Source organism: Coregonus clupeaformis, unplaced genomic scaffold, assembly GCF_020615455.1.
Source record: "Coregonus clupeaformis isolate EN_2021a unplaced genomic scaffold, ASM2061545v1 scaf2103, whole genome shotgun sequence".
Taxonomy (NCBI): Eukaryota; Metazoa; Chordata; class Actinopteri; order Salmoniformes; family Salmonidae; genus Coregonus; species Coregonus clupeaformis.
In genome coordinates, this window is record NW_025535557.1 from 58,886 (window position 1) to 79,542 (window position 20,657).

The 20,657-nt window shown below is 44.0% G+C and overlaps 1 protein-coding gene and 1 long non-coding RNA gene across 2 annotated transcripts; both read right to left on the minus strand.

Moving 5' to 3' along the window:
- Positions 1-11,999: 11,999 nt before the first annotated feature.
- LOC123488264 lies at positions 12,000-12,634 on the minus strand. Its single transcript, XR_006659993.1, has 3 exons — positions 12,624-12,634; positions 12,429-12,533; positions 12,000-12,247 (listed from the first exon to the last, which is right to left on the minus strand). It is a non-coding gene; the product is annotated as an uncharacterized LOC123488264 (long non-coding RNA).
- Positions 12,635-12,836: 202 nt separating this feature from the next.
- On the minus strand, positions 12,837-15,214 carry LOC121565909. The gene is made up of 11 exons (XM_041876253.2): positions 14,921-15,214; positions 14,594-14,706; positions 14,421-14,492; positions 14,246-14,329; positions 13,982-14,128; positions 13,818-13,898; positions 13,561-13,710; positions 13,392-13,441; positions 13,214-13,283; positions 13,027-13,113; positions 12,837-12,929 (listed from the first exon to the last, which is right to left on the minus strand). Exons 1-11 carry the CDS (start codon positions 15,075-15,077, stop codon positions 12,837-12,839), a joined length of 1,104 nt encoding a protein of 367 aa, XP_041732187.2. The 5' UTR covers positions 15,078-15,214.
- Between the last annotated feature and the right edge of the window lie 5,443 nt (positions 15,215-20,657).

Here is a 20,657-nt window from a genome sequence, read left to right on the forward strand (position 1 = left end):
GCGACGCGCACCGTAGGCTTGGTGCGAGGAGCAGGAACAGGCCGGGCCGGGCTGGCGACGCGCACCGTAGTCTTGGTGCGAGGAGCAGGAACAGGCCGGGCCGGGCTGGCGACGCACACCGTAGGCTTGGTGCGAGGAGCAGGAACAGGCCGGGCCGGGTTGGCGACGCACACCGTAGGCTTGGTGCGAGGAGCAGGAACAGGCCGGGCCGGGCTGGCGCGCGCACCGTAGGCTTGGTGCGAGGAGCAGGAACAGGCCGGGCCGGGCTGGCGACGCGCTCCGTAGGCTTGGTGCGAGGAGCAGGAACAGGCCGGGCCGGGCTGGCGACGCACACCGTAGGCTTGGTGCGAGGAACAGGAACAGGCCGGACCGTACTGGGAACACACACCACTGGCCTTAAACGGGGATCAGGAACGGGCCGGACCGGACTGGCAATACACCTCAGTACCTCTCGCCGTGCCTCTACAACTTCCTTCCCTCCTCTCACCAATGGCTCCCGTAACCCGGTGGCCTTCTCTCCTCGTCTCCCATTTCGCCCTGTGGCAGCCTCCTGCTGCCCAGTCGCCCATGCCGTGTGCCCCCCCCTAAAAATGTTCTGGGGTTGCCTCTCGTCCGTCCGACGACGACACTGTTGACGCCGTTGCTCCTCTCTCGCCAGGGCCTTAATCTTAGCCCATGGCCCTTTGCCCCCGAGCATGTCCTCCCAGGACCACGATTTGCCCACCTGGGCCATCGCCAACCTCTCCAGCTCCTTTCCCGGCGCTTCCTCCCATGTCCAGGCCGCCTGCTCCTGGACACGATGCTTGGTCCTGGTATGGTGGGATCTTCTGTCACGATCGTTTGAGTGAGTAGACCAAGGCGCAGCGTGAGATTTGTACATCTTATTTAATTAAGTGCACACACAATAAACAAAACAACAAACGATACGTGAAGTCCACGGTACAAACACAAAACCAACTGGAACAAGATCCCACAACTATTGTGGGAAAACAGCCTCTATAAATATGGCTCCCAATCAGAGACAACCAGCAACAGCTGACACTCGTTGCCTCTGATTGGGAACCACTCTGGCCAACACAGAAATACAATGCATAGAATATACACACCCTGGCTCAAATTATAGAGTCCCCAGAGCCAGGGTGTGACAACGTGTACCTATGATGAAAATTACAGGCCTCTCTCATCTTTTTAAGTGGGAGAACTTGCACAATTGGTGGCTGACTAAATACTTTTTTTCCCCCACTGTACGTTAGTAGCAATGGAAAATACCAAATTATCTTTTTTTTGCCGTTTTTCTATATACAGAGGATCCAATACACAGGAATGTGTCATTGTCAACAGATTTCTGGAGGATTGTGTACTGCTATATTTGTAATAAAATAAACTAGAATATTTCTTGTAGAGGTTGATTTGATGCAGATGTGAGAGTAAATGCCAGTGAACACAGACCTCCAGAAACTGATCGACACTCCTATCCTAGACAGTGTCACCCCTCTTCAGCTACATAGCATTGCAGTATATTGGAAATACATTTGAAAATACTTATAAGTATACATTTGTCTGGTATCAGCATAGACGGAATGGCGTTTAACTTGCATTCGGAAGTAACGATTTTCTGCTAGCATTAGAAGGCATACATATTCTCTCACACACACAAAACGTAGTCACTGCTTTCCTTCAGAATGGATCAAACAGGCAGAGGAATGCTTTCATATATATTGCTACGTTTATTGTAAATGGTCAAATGCAAAAAACAATTGTTACAACATGGACCCGGAGACTATCAAAAGTGATTTTGGCATTGTTTCGACCAGGGCCTTTTACAGGCAGAACAAGGCTCAGTCTTGGGCAACTAACAAATCCTTTCCACTATGACACCATTGTCAAAGAAAGCAGAAATGATTTGCACAAGAGTGTATGGGAGGAGGTATAGAAAAGAGTTGGGGGCAAAAGTAGGACAGCGGTACACAGATGAGATAAAAGTAACACCATGAAACTTTTAGACGTGTAACAGTCTAGATGGTATTGAATCAGGAATGAATGAAGGAAGCGGCATAGGGAAAAGGGATGTAGGTAGAGTGGGCTCATAGAAGTAAGATGGGTGCTTCAATAGAGTCTGAAGTTGAGGGGTGGTTGGACATATAAGATGGGGTGCTGGTGTGCTTCTGCCCCCCCTTTTAGGTCATTGTAACACAAATATTCCCCACCCATGTCCAGGGGTCTCAGTGTTTTGTCCCTTGACGCCATTCAGTCCCAGTTGCAGCGCTCAAATCGTTGTCATTGTATGTCTGTGAATCACAATGTGAAAGGCAATGAGTGACAACATTTCCACATATTGAGCCATATGAAATACAGTTGAATCATAGGGCAAGAGTTTGCTGCTAACATGTATACTGTGAGTCTGAATGATGAGAGCATCTTATCCCAGCTGTAGGTCCATTGTGTGTGTGTGTGGTCTTTTAAGCCTCAACAGCAACCAGCTCTGGAGGTATTGGGGACTTGGGATGCTTGCTGTCAAAGTGCTGCTTGAATGTCTTTGGGTCCGGTATCTGTGTCTGTAAGGGTCAGGTAAGGAATGAAGGATATCAACAATTGTTGGCTGAGACTGAATTTTCAGGTGACAAAAAAATAAGCAAAGCAAGAAGATGCATCAAACTACTACACCTCACACAGGCCAGTACAATGGACTAGACATGAAAAGAAACCTAAAAAGGTAGGGACGTCAAACATTCAGGCTGCTGCACTGACTGTGGAGGCTCTAGTCTACAGCGACCAGTTAAATTGTGTTTGAGAGCATTATTTTACTCTCCAAATGGTTAAATGAGTGAGAAATAGATGTCATTGTTGCAATAGTTTGTGAGTGGGCAACATACTGTATACTATCATCTTAAGTTGACATGTTGAATTATTTTGGCATAGTAAATTATTGTATATCCTTGACCGCTGGCCATGTCCCTTCCGTCTTCAAGAGAGCGAGAGTTGCTCCCCTTCTCAAAAAACCAACACTCGATCCCACTGATGTCAACAACTACAGACCAGTATCCCTTCTTTCTTTTCTTTCCAAAACTATTGAGCGTGCCGTCTTTAGCCAACTCTCTTGCTATCTCTCTCAGAATGACCTTCTTGATCCAAACCAGTCAGGTTTCAGGACTGGTCATTCAACTGAGACTGCTCTTCTCTGTGTCACGGAGGCTCTCCGCACTGCTAAAGCTAACTCTCTCTCCTCTGCTCTTGTCCTTCTAGACCTGTCTGCTGCCTTTGATACTGTGAACCATCAGATCCTCCTCTCCACCCTCTCCGAGCTGGGCATCTCCGGCGCGGCTCACTCCTGGATTGCGTCCTACCTGACCGGTCGCTCCTACCAAGTGGCGTGGCGAGAAGCTGTCTCCGCACCACGTGCTCTCACCACTGGTGTCCCCCAGGGCTCAGTTCTAGGCCCTCTCCTTTTCTCCCTATACACCAAGTCACTTGGCTCTGTCATATCCTCACATGGCCTCTCCTATCATTGCTACGCTGACGATACACAACTAATCTTCTCCTTTCCCCCTTCTGATAACCAGGTGGCGAATCGTATCTCTGCATGTCTGGCAGACATATCAGTATGGATGACGGATCACCACCTCAAGCTAAACCCTGGCAAGACGGAGCTGCTCTTCCTCCCGGGGAAGGACTGCCCGTTCCATGATCTCGCCATCACGGTTGACAACTCCGTTGTGTCCTCCTCCCAGAGTGCGAAGAGCCTTGGCGTGACCCTGGACAACACCCTGTCGTTCTCCGCTAACATCAAGGCGGTGACCCGCTCCTGCAGGTTCATGCTCTACAACATTCGGAGAGTACGACCCTGCCTTACACAGGAAGCGGCACAGGTCCTAATCCAGGCACTTGTCATCTCCCGTCTGGATTACTGCAACTTGCTGTTGGCTGGCCTCCCTGCCTGTGCCATTAAACCCCTACAACTCATCCAGAACGCCGCAGCCCGTCTGGTGTTCAACCTTCCCAAGTTCTCTCACGTCACCCCCCTCCTCCGCACACTCCACTGGCTTCCAGTTGAAGCTCGCATCCGTTACAAGACCATGGTGCTTGCCTATGGAGCAGTGAGAGGAACGGCACCTTTGTACCTTCGGGCTCTGATCAGTCCCTACACCCAAACGAGGGCATTGCGTTCATCCACCTCTGGCCTGCTGGCTCCCCTTCCTCTGCGGAAGCATAGTTCCCGCTCAGCCCAGTCAAAACTGTTCGCTGCTCTGGCACCCCAATGGTGGAACAAGCTCCCTCACGACGCCAGGACAGCGGAGTCACTCACCACCTTCCGGAGACATTTGAAACCCCACCTCTTTAAGGAATACCTGGGATAGGATAAAGTAATCCTTCTACCCCCCCCCCAAAAAAATGGTAAAGTGGTTATCCCACTGGCTATAGGGTGAATGCACCAATTTGTGAGTCGCTCTGGATAAGAGCGTCTGCTAAATGACGTAAATGTGCCCCTTGAGCAAGGCACTTAACCCTAATTGCTCCTGTAAGTCGCTCTGGATAAGAGCGTCTGCTAAATGACTAAAATGTAAATGATGTAAATGTATATTCCGCTAATTTCCTGAATGTGGACTGTGGACAGTTTGTGTTACTACAAGCCTGCATTTTCACCCCATAAAATGTAGTGGAATTACACATCCATTTTACCTCAGATTGGTGATGTTAGTATAAAAGTTTATAGTTATCACAATGACTGTAAAAACTATTGGTCGCTAAAGAAATGACAGACCATGTAAAATACTGTTAGTCACTAAATCCAGCTAGAAAGACCACGTAAAACAGCTGGCTAGTATGCCCTCACCCGTCTGAGCGGTTGGCTGTGAATGCCCTCACCCGCTATATACTTATAACTGATTGGTTTGGTTCTGCGCACTATAGTGCTGTCCGGTTAGAACATGGTGTTGAGGCCCATACTAAACACTTGGTCACCACCACACGCACACATGCAGACACAGCTGTTTGTATTTGAGGATGTTTATATGATTGTGGTAATCCGAATAACTTGGAATCTTATTGTTGTGGTTCTATAAGACAAAGATATGCACACATGTAAACAGTATTAGTTAAGGGTTATAACTATGCAATATAGATATACTGTATGTACAGTAACAGTTTTTAAGTTTGGACACACCTACTCATCGTTCTGGAAGATTATATAGCTAGTAGGGTTGACCCCATTTATTCGACTGGTCGATTGTTTGGTCGATAGGCTGTTGGACCGACCAATATTTCTTTAGCGGAGCAGTAGCAAAAAAATTAATGTACAAATATCATGGTGTACAAAACACCTGTCTGATTCGCGCCAGTCTGAGTGGACTAATCCATTGTGGAGGCCGTGGGGATGGCACAGTCCATCACTCTAAGACGTGTTACTGAAATTGCATATGGTTATATTACATAAGAACAATGGTGCAAGAATAAAAATAATATCATTTTATAACAAATGCACTTTCTCCCGCGTTGGATAGTGGTCACTGTCTGCAGTTCTGAAACACATCAGTGCTCTGTTGAATTGGTGCCTTTTCCTAGACCATGTTGCTATGTGCATAATAGCACATTTAATCTGCGTATTGTTGTTGAGAACAATGTGGCAGAGGCAGCAGCAGAATGAAGAGATGAGAAAACAGCCCTTGCCTTATTGTCTAAGAAAAGTGAGGAGAGGAAACCCCCGACTTAATTAGGTCAATAATCAATAGCTTAACTGTTAAATGTGCCTGGCTTTATAAATGATCCATATACAGTTGAAGTCGGAAGTTAACATACACATTAGCAAATACATTTAAACTCAGTTTTTCACCATTACTAACATTTAATCCTAGTATAAATTCCCTGTCTTAGGTCAGTTAGGATCACCACTTTATTTTAAGAATGTGAAATGTCAGAATAATAGTAGAGAGAATGATTTATTTCTGCTTTTATTTATTTCATCACATTCCCAATGGGTCAGAAGTTTGCATACACTCAATTAGTATTTGGTAGCATTGCCTTTAAATCGTTTAACTTGGGTCAAACATTTCGGGTAGCCTTCCACAAGCTTCCCACAATAAGTTGGGTGAATTTTGGCCCATTCCTCCTGACAGAGCTGGTGTAACTGAGTCAGGTTTGTAGGCCTCCTTGCTCACACACGCTTTTTCAGTTCTGCCAACAAATGTTCTATAGGATTGAGGTCAGGGCTTTGTGATGGCCACTCCATTACCTTGACTTTGTTGTTCTTAAGCCATTTTGCCACAACTTTGGAAGTATGCTTGGGGTCATTGTCCATTTGGAAGGACCCATTTGCGACCAAGCTTTAACTTCCTGACTGATGTCTTGAGATGTTGCTTCAATATATCCACATAATTTTCCTTCCTCATGATGCCATCTATTTTGTGAAGTGCACCAGTCCCTCCTGCAGCAAAGTACCCCAACAGCATGATGCTGCCACCCCCGTGCTTCACGGTTGGGATGGTGTTCTTAGGCTTGCAAGATGCTTTTCCTTCAAACATAACGATGGTCATTATGGCCAAACAGTTCTACTTTTGTTTCATCAGACCAGAGGACATTTCTCCAAAAAGTACAGTCTTTGTCCCCATGTGCAGTTGCAAACCGTAGCCTGGCATTTTTATGGCGGTTTTGGAGCAGTGGCTTCTTCCTTGCTGAGCGGCCTTTCAGGTTATGTCGATATAGGACTCGTTTTACTGTGGATATATATACCTTTGTACCTGTTTCCTCCAGCATCTTCACAAGGTCCTTTGCTGTTGTTCTGGGATTGATTTGCACTTTTCGCACCAAAGTACGTTCATCTCTAGGAGACAGAACGCGCCTCCTTCATGTACGGTATGATGGCTGCGTGGTCCCATGGTGTTTATACTTGTGTACTATTGTTTGTACAGATGAACGTGGTACCTTCAGGTGTTTGGAAATTGCTTTAAGAATGAACCAGACTTGTGGAGGTCTAAAGAACATTTTCTGAGATCTTGGCTGATTTATTTTGATTTTCACATGATGTCAAGCAAAGAGGCACTGAGTTTGAAGGTAGGCTTTGAAATACATCCACAGGTACACCTCCAATTGACTCAAATTATGTCAATTAGCCTATCAGAAGCTTCTAAAGCCATGACATCGTTTTCTGGAATTTTCCAAGCTGTTTAAAGGCACAGTCAACTTAGTGTATGTAAACTTCTGACCCACTGGAATTGTGATACAGTGAATTATAAGTGAAATAATCTGTCTGTAAACAATTGTTGGAAAGATTACTTGTGTCATGCACAAAGTAGATGTCCTAACCAACTTGCCAAAACTATAGTTTGTTAACAAGAAATTTGTGGAGTGGTTGAAAAACGAGTTTTAATGACTCCAACCTAAGTGTATGTAAAGTTCTGACTTCAACTGTATATCTACAGAAATAAGTCAGATCCTGCTTCTGTTGCCTGTTTGAGTGTTTGTTTAATAGCCTACTGGTTCGGTGAGCACCAAGGCTCACACAACAACATGTCAAGTAAACGATTTCACAAATTCGGCTGTTTTTAATCTTTGCATTGCTGTAATAAAGGCTTTACACTTTTTTTTTCTCGTTAGAACAGCCTCTCTGGTATCTTTATAATTAATTTAGTGCTGGTTACATTGTTCCAAAGTGTCAGAATTAATAATAATGATAATAATAATAACCCTGCTTTTTCTTGATATCCTTCTTATTGTTATTATTACTAATATTATTATGATCATCATTATAATAAGTATTGCCATTATCATTAGTAGGCTTAATATAGCAGCCCGAGCTGTAGGCCTAAGAGCATATCCTGTTTAGTCTTAATACTGTAACTTATTTAGGCCTATATTTCAATGCTTATATAGGCTACTCTATCAATCAATCTTTCATTCGTTCATGTCATCACACAGCATATGAGTCATTCATGATTTGAAATGCAATCAAGCATGTTAGTTTTAAAATAAAATAAAGCGAGCTTAGAATAATTAGCTTAAACAATAAGCCGTTACATTTCGGAAATTGCATTCACAAATGAATGTGACTGTTTTTAGTCTTTGCTGTAATAAAGGCTTAGCAAAAAAACGTTACAACAAACTCTCTGGTACGCTTATAATGTAGTTATTGTTGTTTACGTTGTTCCAAAAAGGTCAGAAAATTATATTGTAATCTATACAGCACCTGTTTGGCACACATAATATGCATGCAGCGCTTGCTCCTTACCTTATTTTTCTTGATCTAGAATATTTTCCACAACTAGTTAAATTTATTCCACACATTGACTTCCCCTTGACCTCATGAGCAACCAGTAAACATTCCCAGTTTCGAGTTTATTTGTCACGTCCTGCACCCCTGCAGTCTCTATGTGGACACAGAGGAGGGTGAGCCTCAAAGAGTTAATACTATGGTCAGGGTCAGGATGCTCTGCAGATGGGGGAGGGTATTTCCCACAAAGTGGATTTCTTGATTATTATACCATTGAATAAAGAGGCAAGTTAACTCAGAATACTACACCAATACCTGTGCAGTAGCAATGTAATGTCATATAGTATTTGTAATTGTTTAGTAAATACATAGAAATGGAGATATGCTGTTTTGGTGTACCTCAAGATTGTATCACTCTCTCTCTCTCACACACACACACACACACGCACACGCACACGCACACGCACACACGCACACACACACACACACACACACACACACACACATTGTTTTATCTCTATCAGACCAGTCCTTGTCAGCTGGGTGGGTAGGCTTGGTGTGTCGAAGGGGCCCCTGCTCCAAACAGCCCTTCATGGTGACCTTCTTCAGGGCCAGCCAGGCCCCCTGTCGCGCCCTGAATCCCAACCCCCGCAAGAAGAAGCCCAAATATGACCGTCCCCTGCCCAGTATACATGGTGAGGTCATACAAGGTCAGGGGACAACACTGGTTTTTGGTGTTGTTGTTAAGCTTGTTTTTGCAGAGTTTAAAGGGATAGTTCATCCAAATTACAAAATTACTTAACTTGCGTTTACATTTAATTGTGTCTTTATTTTAAATCCAATGCATCCAAAGCATGCTTTACAGTCTGTCCTGTCTCATAACATCTTTTTTGATCCCTTTCAGATCACAGCCACGTCAACAGTGGGCGTCAGGCTTGTAAGAGACATTAATTATATGTGAGCTTTAGTGACCTAGGCTGGAAGGTGAGCTTCTGTCTCCCTTAACTACTCAATCTACTGAATAGATAATATCATAATCTAACATTGTATCACCTTAGCACACAATTAGCAAAATAAATAACAATGTAAATCACAATATGGGGATGAGGTAGTTGTGTGGGCTAATTACAGATGGGCTGTGTACAGGTGCAGTGATCGGTAAGCTGCTCTGACAACTGATGCTTAAAGTTAGTGAGGGAGATAAGTGTCTCCAGCTTCAGAGATGTTTGCAGTCCGTTCCAGCTATATGCAGCAGAGAACTGGAAGGAATGGCGGCCAAAGGAGGTGTTGGCTTTGGGGATGACCAGTGAGATATACCTGCTGGAACGCATACTACGGGTGGGTGTTGCTATGGTGACCAATGATCTAAGATAAGGCGGGATTTGCCTAGAAGTGATTTATAGATGACCTGGAGCCAGTGGGTTTGGCGACGAATATGTAGTGAGGGCCAGCCAACGAGAGTGTACAGGTCACAATGGTTGGTAGTATATGGGGCTTTGGTGACAAAACAGATGGCACTGTGATAGACTACATCCAATTTGCTGAGTAGAGTGTTGGAAGCTATTTTGTAAATGACATCGCCGAAGTCAAGGATCGGTAGGATAGTCAGTTTTACGAGGGCATGTTTAGCAGCATGAGTGAAGGAGGCTTTGTTGCAAAATAGGAAGCCGATTCTAGATTTAGCTTTGGATTGGAGATGCTTAATGTGAGTCTGGAAGGAGAGTTTACGGTCTAACCAGACACCTAGGTATTTGTAGTTGTCCACATATTCTAAGTCAGACCCGCCGAGAGTAGTGATTCTAATCGGGCGGGCAGGGGCAAGCAGCGTTCGATTGAAGAGCATGCATTTAGTTTTACTAGCGTTTAAGAGCAGTTGGAGGCCACGGAAGGAGTGTTGTATGGCATTGAAGCTCGTTTGGAGGTTTGTTAACACAGTGTCCAGTGAAGGGCCAGATGTATACAAAATGGTGTCGTCTGCGTAGAGGTAGATCTGAGAGTCACCAGCAGCAAGAGCGACATCATTGATATACACAGAGAATAGAGTCGGCCCGAGATTTGAACCCTGTGGCACCCCCTTAGAGACTGCTAGAGGTCCAGACAACAGGCCCTCCGATTTGACACATTGAACTCTGTCTGAGAAGTAGTTGGTGAACCAGGTGAGGCAGTCATTTGAGAAACCAAGGCTATTTAGTCTGCCAATAAGAATGCAGTGATTGACAGAGTCAAAAGCCTTGGCCAGGTCGATGAAGACGGCTGCACATTACTGTCTTTTATCGATCGCGGTTATCATATCGTTTAGGACATTGAGCTTGGCTGAGGTGCACCCATGACCAGCTCGAAGAGGGGGATGACCGCGGCAGCTTTCCAAATCTCTGGGGATCTCAGACGATACGAAAGACAGGTTGAACAGGCTAGTAATAGGGGTTGCGACAATTTCGGCGGGGTCCAGATTTAGCAGCTCTTTCAGGACATCAGCTATCTGTATTTGGGTGAAGGAGATGTGGGGGCGGGGGGGGCATGGGCAAGTTGCAGAGCTGGTGGCCGGGGTAGGGGTAGCCAAGTGGAAAGCATGGCCAGCCGTAGCAAAATGCTTATTGATATTCTCGATTATCGTAGATTTATCGGTGGTGACAGTGTTTCCTAGCCTCAGTGCAGTGGGTAGCTGGGAGGAGGTGCTCTTATTCTCCATGGACTTTACAGTGTCCCAAAACGTTTTGGAGTTAGTGCTACAGGATGCACATTTCTGTTTGAAAAAGCTAGCCTTTGCTTTCCTAACTGATTGTGTATATTGGTTCCTGACTTCCCTGAAAAGTTGCATATCGCGGGGGCTGTTCGATGCTAATGCAGTACGCCACAGGATGTTTTTGTGCTGGTCAAGGGCAGTCAAGTCTGGGGTGAACCAGGGGCTATACATGAACTCTAACATTGGTTTCAATGGGAATGACGGTAAATGGCTCAGACATTTATGGCAAACTGAAACTAAAATAACAAATTTACCTGAGTCTACAATGGCAGTCTTAAAATAGAGTACGGATAGTGAGAAGTAACTTTCAAGACAGAAGCAATTGTGCCCTATAGTGGTGGACTTTATACTGTACCAGGTTACTACACAACTAACATACACTGAGTGTACAAAACATTAGGAACACCTGCTCTTTCCATGACATAGACTGACCAGGTAAATTCAGGTGAAAGATATGATCCTTTGAACGGGGTATGGTAGTAGGTGTATCAAGAATGGTCCACCACCCAAAGGTCATTCATCCAACTTGACACAACTGTGGGAAGCATTGGAGTCAACATGGGCCAGAATCCCTTTGGAACGCTTTCGACACCTTGTAGAGTCCATGCCCCGACAAATTGAGGCTGTTCTGAGCAACAGGGGGTGCAACTCAATATTAGCAAGGTGTTCTTAATGTTTTGTACACTCAGTGTATGTAGGCCTCCATGTTTTTAAATAGTACAGTATCACACATCACAGTACAATGTCATAAAGCGTGGGCCTGTAGTACATGTAAATCAACTTAAAGTTGGTTTTTATTTCCATATGCAAAGAATAAAGCATAATTGTTCATGTAATAATATAATTACATAATATAATAACAACTCCAGGAATAGGAAATAGTGATGAAATAATCAAATAAATGAAAAGGCAGAGACAAATGCTTTTGAACTACCATTTATTTTATTTGAAAATGTAAAATTCAGAGCAAAGTAATGTAGTGCACTAGTGTCTAGAGCACTGTTAGGTGGCAAAGTGTGACAAGAATCCTGTGGGGAGAGAAAACAAGAGAATACATGAATTTAATAGGTGTTTACTAATCAGGGTTCAACGAAGCACTTCAAGTCCTCAATTCCAGAGAGAGAGAGAGAGAGAGAGAGAGAGAGAGAGAGAGAGAGAGAGAGAGAGAAGGACTACATGCTGGCCATGAGGTACTCGAGGTGGTACTCCAGGAGACTGGAGAGCTCAGTGACCAGAGACTCTCGGTTAAAATACCAGGCCAGCTGCTGCCCAAACATGTCATCTAGCAGAGCCATCAGCCCGCCCTGAAGGGAACACCACACAACACATAGAAAATGGCTCTGAGCTACTAGCTTATCAAGAGGAGAGAGACAATGAGAGTTACTCCCCCTAAAACGGCATTGAAACCCTGTTAACCAGGAACGAGTAAAGAGGAAGTAAACTAGTAATAAGGAAGAAAACAGGAAGTAAACTCTTGACTCTTACATTGAGCAGCAACAGGTATCTCTCAGCCTTTGGCTCAATGCTGGCAACAGTGGGCAGGAAGGAGTACAGGAGAGCGTACAGACGCTCCATGAACCCACCAGGTTGCTAAAGTAAACAGAGGAGGAGAGAAGAGAAATTGAAGTGAAATTGCTAATAGACAGACATCTAAACATTTACCAGCGAGATGCTACTTACCACCATCAGGGGATTTCTGAGCTGTCATCATCCGAAACAGCACCAGCTCAAAAAGGACATCTATCAGGTTAACATGATGGATCTAGGACAAGAAAACACGTTTGGAGAAAATAGGAATGATTTCAAATAGATCAGCTACTGTGCCGTATAAAAGACATGCATGTGGAAGAACTCAAAGTGAGACTTGAAAGAGTTAATTAACTCACATTTGCCTCAGCCAGCTCCCCTCTCAATGTCAATCTGCTTGGAGGGGTCACTCAGGTAGTCCACAAAGTCGTTATAGGCACGGATGAATTCGGCCTCGTCCTATCATAAAGCAAAGAGCAGTGATGTTAGTGCACAGAACACATTTCACACCGAGGACGTTCTCTTTCCCTTGAAGGACAATGAGTTAGTGAGCTACCATCTGGTGGACCTGAACCAGTGCGCCCAGTAGGACCTTTCCCGCCACAAACAGATGGTTCCTACTCAGGGTGGAACCGAGCAGGGTCTAGAGAAGAGGGAAGAGTTAGGGTGAGACACCCATCTTACTCTAGGAGACAGACAGAACAGGAAGACACAGAGAGTCAAAGAAAAGTGGGTCCACTCACAGTAAAGGCCTGGCGCAGGGAGACGAGCCTCAGGCCGATGTCCTCCACTCTCTTGGTGGTAAGGTAGAGGCTGTGGAAGAGAGGGAATGGAGCATGTCAATGGGGAATAACAGCATTGTGACCACTATCCTTCAGCATCTGACAAGCTCAGACTATACACACATTTAGAGGGACTCACTTTAGCAGAGGAACCTCCCTCTCCTCAGGCAGCAGGTCCTCCTCCCAGCCCTACAATAACAGAACAATTATTCAACATCAGTGACCAATGTAATGACATGACAAACAATGGGTAAATCGAAGGATCTTAATGCTACTAGTCAATAGTATGTGTGTGTGTAACATCTGACCTCATAGCAGTTGTGGCCCTCAGGCTCTGGCTCAGTGAACTGCTGAGTGGTGGGCGTAGAGACGGAGGCAGCCTCCGACCACGCCGAGGAGGAGAGCAGCCCATCCAGCCCCATGTGGAGAGTGGCGTACACCACCGAGACATCAGTTTGCTGCTCAAAACACACACACACAACACACGTTAATAGAAAACAGACCATATCTAATGGAAAATGCCCTGTAATTTCTATTCTATATACATAGGAAATTGTTTATTTACCTGGTAGCAGCCATGCGTCACGGCCACAGACGTCTCGTGGCGGAGGTGAGACGCATACTGGGTCACCCTGCCAGCCACATACTGACAGAGAGAAACGACATGTTAAGGCCAAACGGAATAAGTGAAGAAAATCTAATACTAATTCAGTAGTATTTACATCTTACCTGGATCCAAGAGATGGACTGCACCTTGGTGGCACAGTAGGGGATGCCCTCTGGACTAAGTCTGTGTGTCTCCTTGGAGATGGCCCACACCAGTTGAGTCTCCAGGCCTCGAACCCTACTCGCATGGTGCATCCTCACCACCACCTGCTGTGGAGTGAAACAACATCAACAAAACAACATCAGCCATCGCTGTAACATATTTCCATCAAGATCACATGACACTGACGATGTAGATTAGGATTAGGTAGTGACAAAGACACATACCTGGGATCCCCCACGCATGTAGGTGATAATGGGGCTGATGAACTGGAAAGTTCTCCAAGCTTTAACCACCGGACCTGCATTGTTCTGCACAAGAGGGGGTTGACATTACAATACATTCAGGTTAGAAACAGCAAACATTGCAACAGTGATGTGACTGTGTGTGTGGGTCTCTTACCCTGATCACAACAGGCCCACAGTACAGGGAGCTAAACCTAATCGGTATCAACTGCCAATTACCAGTGGCCTCCTAAAGCAGAAAGCAGACAACAAAGATTTTTAGAATGTCAAAGTGACAGAAATTGAATATCTGGGATACTTTTCAAACATTAAACTTTCTGAAAATTGTACCTCAAGGATAGTCGGCACATCTGGCACCTCCTCAAGGATGGCTGGCAGCAGTGGTACATCCAGCACATCATCCAATGGCACAACCAACTGGACCTCATCCAGGACAGTTGATTCTAAAATTAGGAACATTGGAATACAAACAAACAAATGTTAGGATGTAAAACGTAGCGAGCTAGCTAGTACTACTAGTTCAAAAGTGCATCTCTTAGCAAAAGTCACTAAAGTCAACGTTAGCTTGCAAGTATGGATTACAGAAATACACAACATTTCACAAATTACATTTATATTGTTAAATGTGGTAAAATAAGAAGTTTAAACTCAACATACCCTCGATGTCTCTGTCCACCTCCCGACGATTGCGAACCCTGCAAAACGGAAAAAGACAACAAAAACAACCCACAAATGAATTTGAACAACCTGTCGACGCAGTAGACCGCCGACGTCCACGCACTCTCTCCGCCAATTTTGAAAAGCACCCAGGCATTTTCCAGTCGATCTTTCAGTCTCAGGTCTCAAAAATCTGTCATGTTTGTTGTTGTTGAACAGCAAACTGAAGGTGTTGTTGTTTTCGAACAGAAAACGTTCAATAGAACGCCGAGATGTTCTATCGGTTCGATGTCTCTTGGCAACACATATTTTAGAAAATTGTTGTTTACAAAATTGACAGCTGTGTTGCCATAGAAATGAGTTTGGAACTCTATGCATACCATTAGAATTCTATAAAAATTCCATTCCTACTCATCATTCTAATTCTATTGACCCTATTTTGTCACCAGAGGATTTCCTATGTTGTTGGTATAATATAAAACAAAAATACCAAATGTTATTTTTAAGTCACTATCTAGGTCAATGGCCCATTGAAATGTTTTAGCATGTTTCATGGAAGTTGTTGTTGAACTTCTGAAAGTCTAGGCTTTGACTCAGTGGATAATAAAGTATTGTGGAGCACAGACAACCCGGTTTAAAATATATTGACCAAATTCAGACAAGGGGGGCAAAGCCACAGCCCACTGAGGTAGGAGAGCACTGAAGTATCTGCATAATAATAATCCATATCTCTTTTATAAACAGGATAGTATCATTGATTATATAAAAGTGCATGTATGAATAAGTCTGATTGACCTTTTTTCATGGCAGGTTCACCTTCTGAAGCCGGACGAGGTTCCCAAAGCGTGCTGCGCACCCACCAAGCTCAGTCCCATCTCCGTACTCTTCTACGACGACAACAACAATGTGATCCTAAAGAAGCATCGTAACATGGTGGTCAAGACTTGTGGATGCCTGTGACACCTGTGGTAGCCCATATATTCTACATCATTTTTATAAACTTGACTACCATTGTTCCAAAAGATACAAACGGGGTAATATACCTTGCAGCCAGCAGTTGATAGCAATAATCTGGCAATATGTGTATAAATAGTATGTATCTACACTGAACAAAAATATAAACGCAACAATTTCAAAGATTTACTGTGTTACAGTTCATATAAGGAAATCAGTCAATTAAAATATATTCTTTAGGCCCTAATCTATGGATTTAACATGACTGAGAATGCAGATGTGCATCTGTTGGTCACAGATACATTTTTAAATAAAGATAGGTGCGTGGATCAGAAAACCAGTCAGTATCTGGTGTGACCACCATTTGCCTCATGCAGCGGGACACATTTCCTTAGCATAGAGTTGATCAAGCTGTTGATTGAGGCCTGTAGAATGTTGACCCACTCCTCTTCGATGGTTTTGCGAAGTTGCTGGATACTGGCAGGAACTGGAACACGCTGTCATGCACGTCGATCCAGAGCATTCCAAACATGCTCAATGGGTGAGATGTCTTGTGAATATGCAGGCCATGGAAGAATTGTGACATTTTCAGCTCCCAGGAATTGTGTACAGATCCTTGCGACATGGGACTGTGCATTATCATGCTGAAATATGAGGTGATGGCAGCTGTTGAATGGCACAGCAATGGGCCTCAGGATCTCGTCACGGTATCTCTGTGCATTCAAATTGCCATCGATAAAATACAATTGTGTTTGTTGTCCGTAGCTTATGCCTGCCCATACTGTAATCCCACTGCCACCATGGGGCACTCTGTTCACAACATTGACATCAGCAAACCACTCGGCAACGCAACGCGAGATTCATCCGTGAAGAGCACACTTATTCAGCGTGCCAGGGGCCATCGAAGGTGAGCATTTGCCCACTGAAGTCAGTTACGATGCCGAACTGCAGTCAGGTCAAGACCTTGGTGAGTACAACGAGCACGCAGATGGGCTTCCCTGCGACTTTTTCTTACAGTGTGTGCAGATATTCTTCAGTTGTGCAATCCCACAGTTTCATCAGCTATCCAGGTGTCTGATCTCAGACGATCCCGCAGGTGAAGAAGCCGGATGTGGAGGGGCTGGCGTGGTTACACGTGGTCTGCGGTTGTGAGGCCAGTTGCACTTACGGCCAAATTCTCTAAAACGACATTGGAGGCGGCTTATGGTAGAGAAATGAACATTAAATTATCTTGCAACAGCTCTGGTGGCCATTCCTGCAGTCAGCATGCCAACTGCACGCTCCCTCAAAACTTGAGACATCTGTGACATTGTGTCGTGTGACAAAACTGCACATTTTAAAGTGGCCTTTTATTGTCCCCAGCACAAGGTGTGCTGTTTAATCAGCTTCTTGATATGCCACACCTGTCAGGTGGATGGATTATCTTGGCAAAGGAGAAATACTCACTAACAGGGATGTAAACAAATTGGTGCACCAATTCTGAGAGAAATAAGCTTTTTGTGCGAACTGAACATTTCTGGGATCTTTTATTTCAGCTCATGAAACATGGGACCAACACTTTACATGTTGCATTTATATTTTTGTTCAGTATAATATATTGATTATTTAGTGTGAGAAGGGTATATGAATAACACCTCCTTCATAAAGAAATCCTCAATTGAGATTTTCACATTGGACTTATAACCATACTTCACTCCTGATTAAACTATTCAAATCAACAGTAATTCAGATAATTACATCACCCTTTGTCATATATTCTATGTATCCAATCAAAGCTGTAAAGTACTGTGACATAAGTGCAATGCTAAATGTCTACCCTTTTGATGGCTATGTTGTCTTGTTGAACCATGAATTTCTCATTGTCTCTATTAGATGTACTACACATGGTTCAATTAAAAAGCTAAATATATGGACTATATATGCGTGGCAAAAAAAATGTGTGCATTTTTTAAATTATACTTTAACCAGCATACAGTGGGGAAATAAAGTATTTAGTCAGCCACCAATTGTGCAAGTTCTCCCACTTAAAAAGATGAGAGAGGCCTGTAATTTTCATCATAGGTACACGTCAACTATGACAGACAAATTGAGAATTTTTTTCTCCAGAAAATCACATTGTAGGATTTTTAATGAATTTATTTGCAAATTATGGTGGAAAATAAGTATTTGGTCACCTACAAACAAGCAAGATTTCTGGCTCTCACAGACCTGTAACTTCTTCTTTAAGAGGCTCCTCTGTCCTCCACTCGTTACCTGTATTAATGGCACCTTTTTGAACTTGTTATCAGTATAAAAGACACCTGTCCACAACCTCAAACAGTCACACTCCAAACTCCACTATGCCCAAGACCAAAGAGCTGTCAAAGGACACCAGAAACAAAATTGTAGACCTGCACCAGGCTGGGAAGACTGAATCTGCAATAGGTAAGCAGCTTGGTTTGAAGAAATCAACTGTGGGAGCAATTATTAGGAAATGGAAGACATACAAGACCACTGATAATCTCCCTCGATCTGGGGCTCCACGCAAGTTCTCACCCCGTGGGGTCAAAATGATCACAAGAACGGTGAGCAAAAATCCCAGAACCACACGGGGGGACCTAGTGAATGACCTGCAGAGAGCTGGGACCAAAGTAACAAAGCCTACCATCAGTAACACACTACGCCGCCAGGGACTCAAATCCTGCAGTGCCAGACGTGTCCCCCTGCTTAAGCCAGTACATGTCCAGGCCCCTCTGAAGTTTGCTAGAGTGCATTTGGATGATCCAGAAGAGGATTGGGAGAATGTCATATGGTCAGATGAAACCAAAATAGAACTTTTTGGTAAAAACTCAACTCGTCGTGTTTGGAGGACAAAGAATGCTGAGTTGCATCCAAAGAACACCATACCTACTCTGAAGCATGGGGGTGGAAACATCATGCTTTGGGGCTGTTTTTCTGCAAAGGGACCAGGACGACTGATCCGTGTAAAGGAAAGAATTATTGGGGCCAGGTATTGTGAGATTTTGAGTGAAAATCTCCTTCCATCAGCAAGGGCATTGAAGATGAAACGTGGCTGGGTCTTTCAGCATGACAATGACAATGATCCCAAACACACCGCCCTGGCAACGAAGGAGTGGCTTCGTAAGAAGCATTTCAAGGTCCTGGAGTGGCCTAGCCAGTCTCCAGATCTCAACCCCATAGAAAATCTTTGGAGGGAGTTGAAAGTCCGTGTTGCCCAGCGACAGCCCCAAAACGTCACTGCTCTAGAGGAGATCTGCATGGAGGAATGAGCCAAAATACCAGCAACAGTGTGTGAAAACCTTGTGAAGACTTACAGAAAACGTTTGACCTGTGTCATTGCCAACAAAGGGTATATAACAAAGTATTGAGAAACGTTTGTTATTGACCAAATACTTATTTTCCACCATAATTTGCAAATAAATTCATTAAAAATCCTACAATGTGATTTTCTGGATTTTTTTTCCTCATTTTGTCTGTCATAGTTGACGTGTGTCACGATCGTTAGAGTGAGTAGACCAAGGCGCAGCGTGAGATTTGTACATCTTATTTAATTAAGTGCACACACAATAAACAAAACAACAAACGATACGTGAAGTCCACGGTACAAACACAAAACCAACTGGAACAAGATCCCACAACTATTGTGGGAAAACAGCCTCTATAAATATGGCTCCCAATCAGAGACAACCAGCAACAGCTGACACTCGTTGCCTCTGATTGGGAACCACTCTGGCCAACACAGAAATACAATGCATAGAATATACACACCCTGGCTCAAATTATAGAGTCCCCAGAGCCAGGGTGTGACAACGTGTACCTATGATGAAAATTACAGGCCTCTCTCATCTTTTTAAGTGGGAGAACTTGCACAATTGGTGGCTGACTAAATACTTTTTTTCCCCACTGTACGTTAGTAGCAATGGAAAATACCAAATTATCTTTTTTTTGCCGTTTTTCTATATACAGAGGATCCAATACACAGGAATGTGTCATTGTCAACAGATTTCTGGAGGATTGTGTACTGCTATATTTGTAATAAAATAAACTAGAATATTTCTTGTAGAGGTTGATTTGATGCAGATGTGAGAGTAAATGCCAGTGAACACAGACCTCCAGAAACTGATCGACACTCCTATCCTAGACAGTGTCACCCCTCTTCAGCTACATAGCATTGCAGTATATTGGAAATACATTTGAAAATACTTATAAGTATACATTTGTCTGGTATCAGCATAGACGGAATGGCGTTTAACTTGCATTCGGAAGTAACGATTTTCTGCTAGCATTAGAAGGCATACATATTCTCTCACACACACAAAACGTAGTCACTGCTTTCCTTCAGAATGGATCAAACAGGCAGAGGAATGCTTTCATATATATTGCTACATTTATTGTAAATGGTCAAATGCAAAAAACAATTGTTACAACATGGACCCGGAGACTATCAAAAGTGATTTTGGCATTGTTTCGACCAGGGCCTTTTACAGGCAGAACAAGGCTCAGTCTTGGGCAACTAACAAATCATTTCCACTATGACACCATTGTCAAAGAAAGCAGAAATGATTTGCACAAGAGTGTATGGGAGGAGGTATAGAAAAGAGTTGGGGGCAAAAGTAGGACAGCGGTACACAGATGAGATAAAAGTAACACCATGAAACTTTTAGACGTGTAACAGTCTAGATGGTATTGAATCAGGAATGAATGAAGGAAGCGGCATAGGGAAAAGGGATGTAGGTAGAGTGGGCTCATAGAAGTAAGATGGGTGCTTCAATAGAGTCTGAAG

What these genes read in the sequence shown, in the direction of transcription:
- LOC121565909 (XM_041876253.2), bottom strand. Translation starts at nt 15,077, where the DNA reads ATGCCTGGGTGCTTTTCAAAATTGGCGGAGAGAGTGCGTGGACGTCGG. An exon ending in GGTGGACAGAGACATCGAGG is followed by an intron (nt 14,707 to 14,920) that starts GTATGTTGAGTT and finishes TCCTAATTTTAG; the next exon opens with AATCAACTGTCCTGGATGAG. An exon ending in TGACGCATGGCTGCTACCAG is followed by an intron (nt 13,711 to 13,817) that starts GTAAATAAACAA and finishes TGTTTTGAGCAG; the next exon opens with CAAACTGATGTCTCGGTGGT.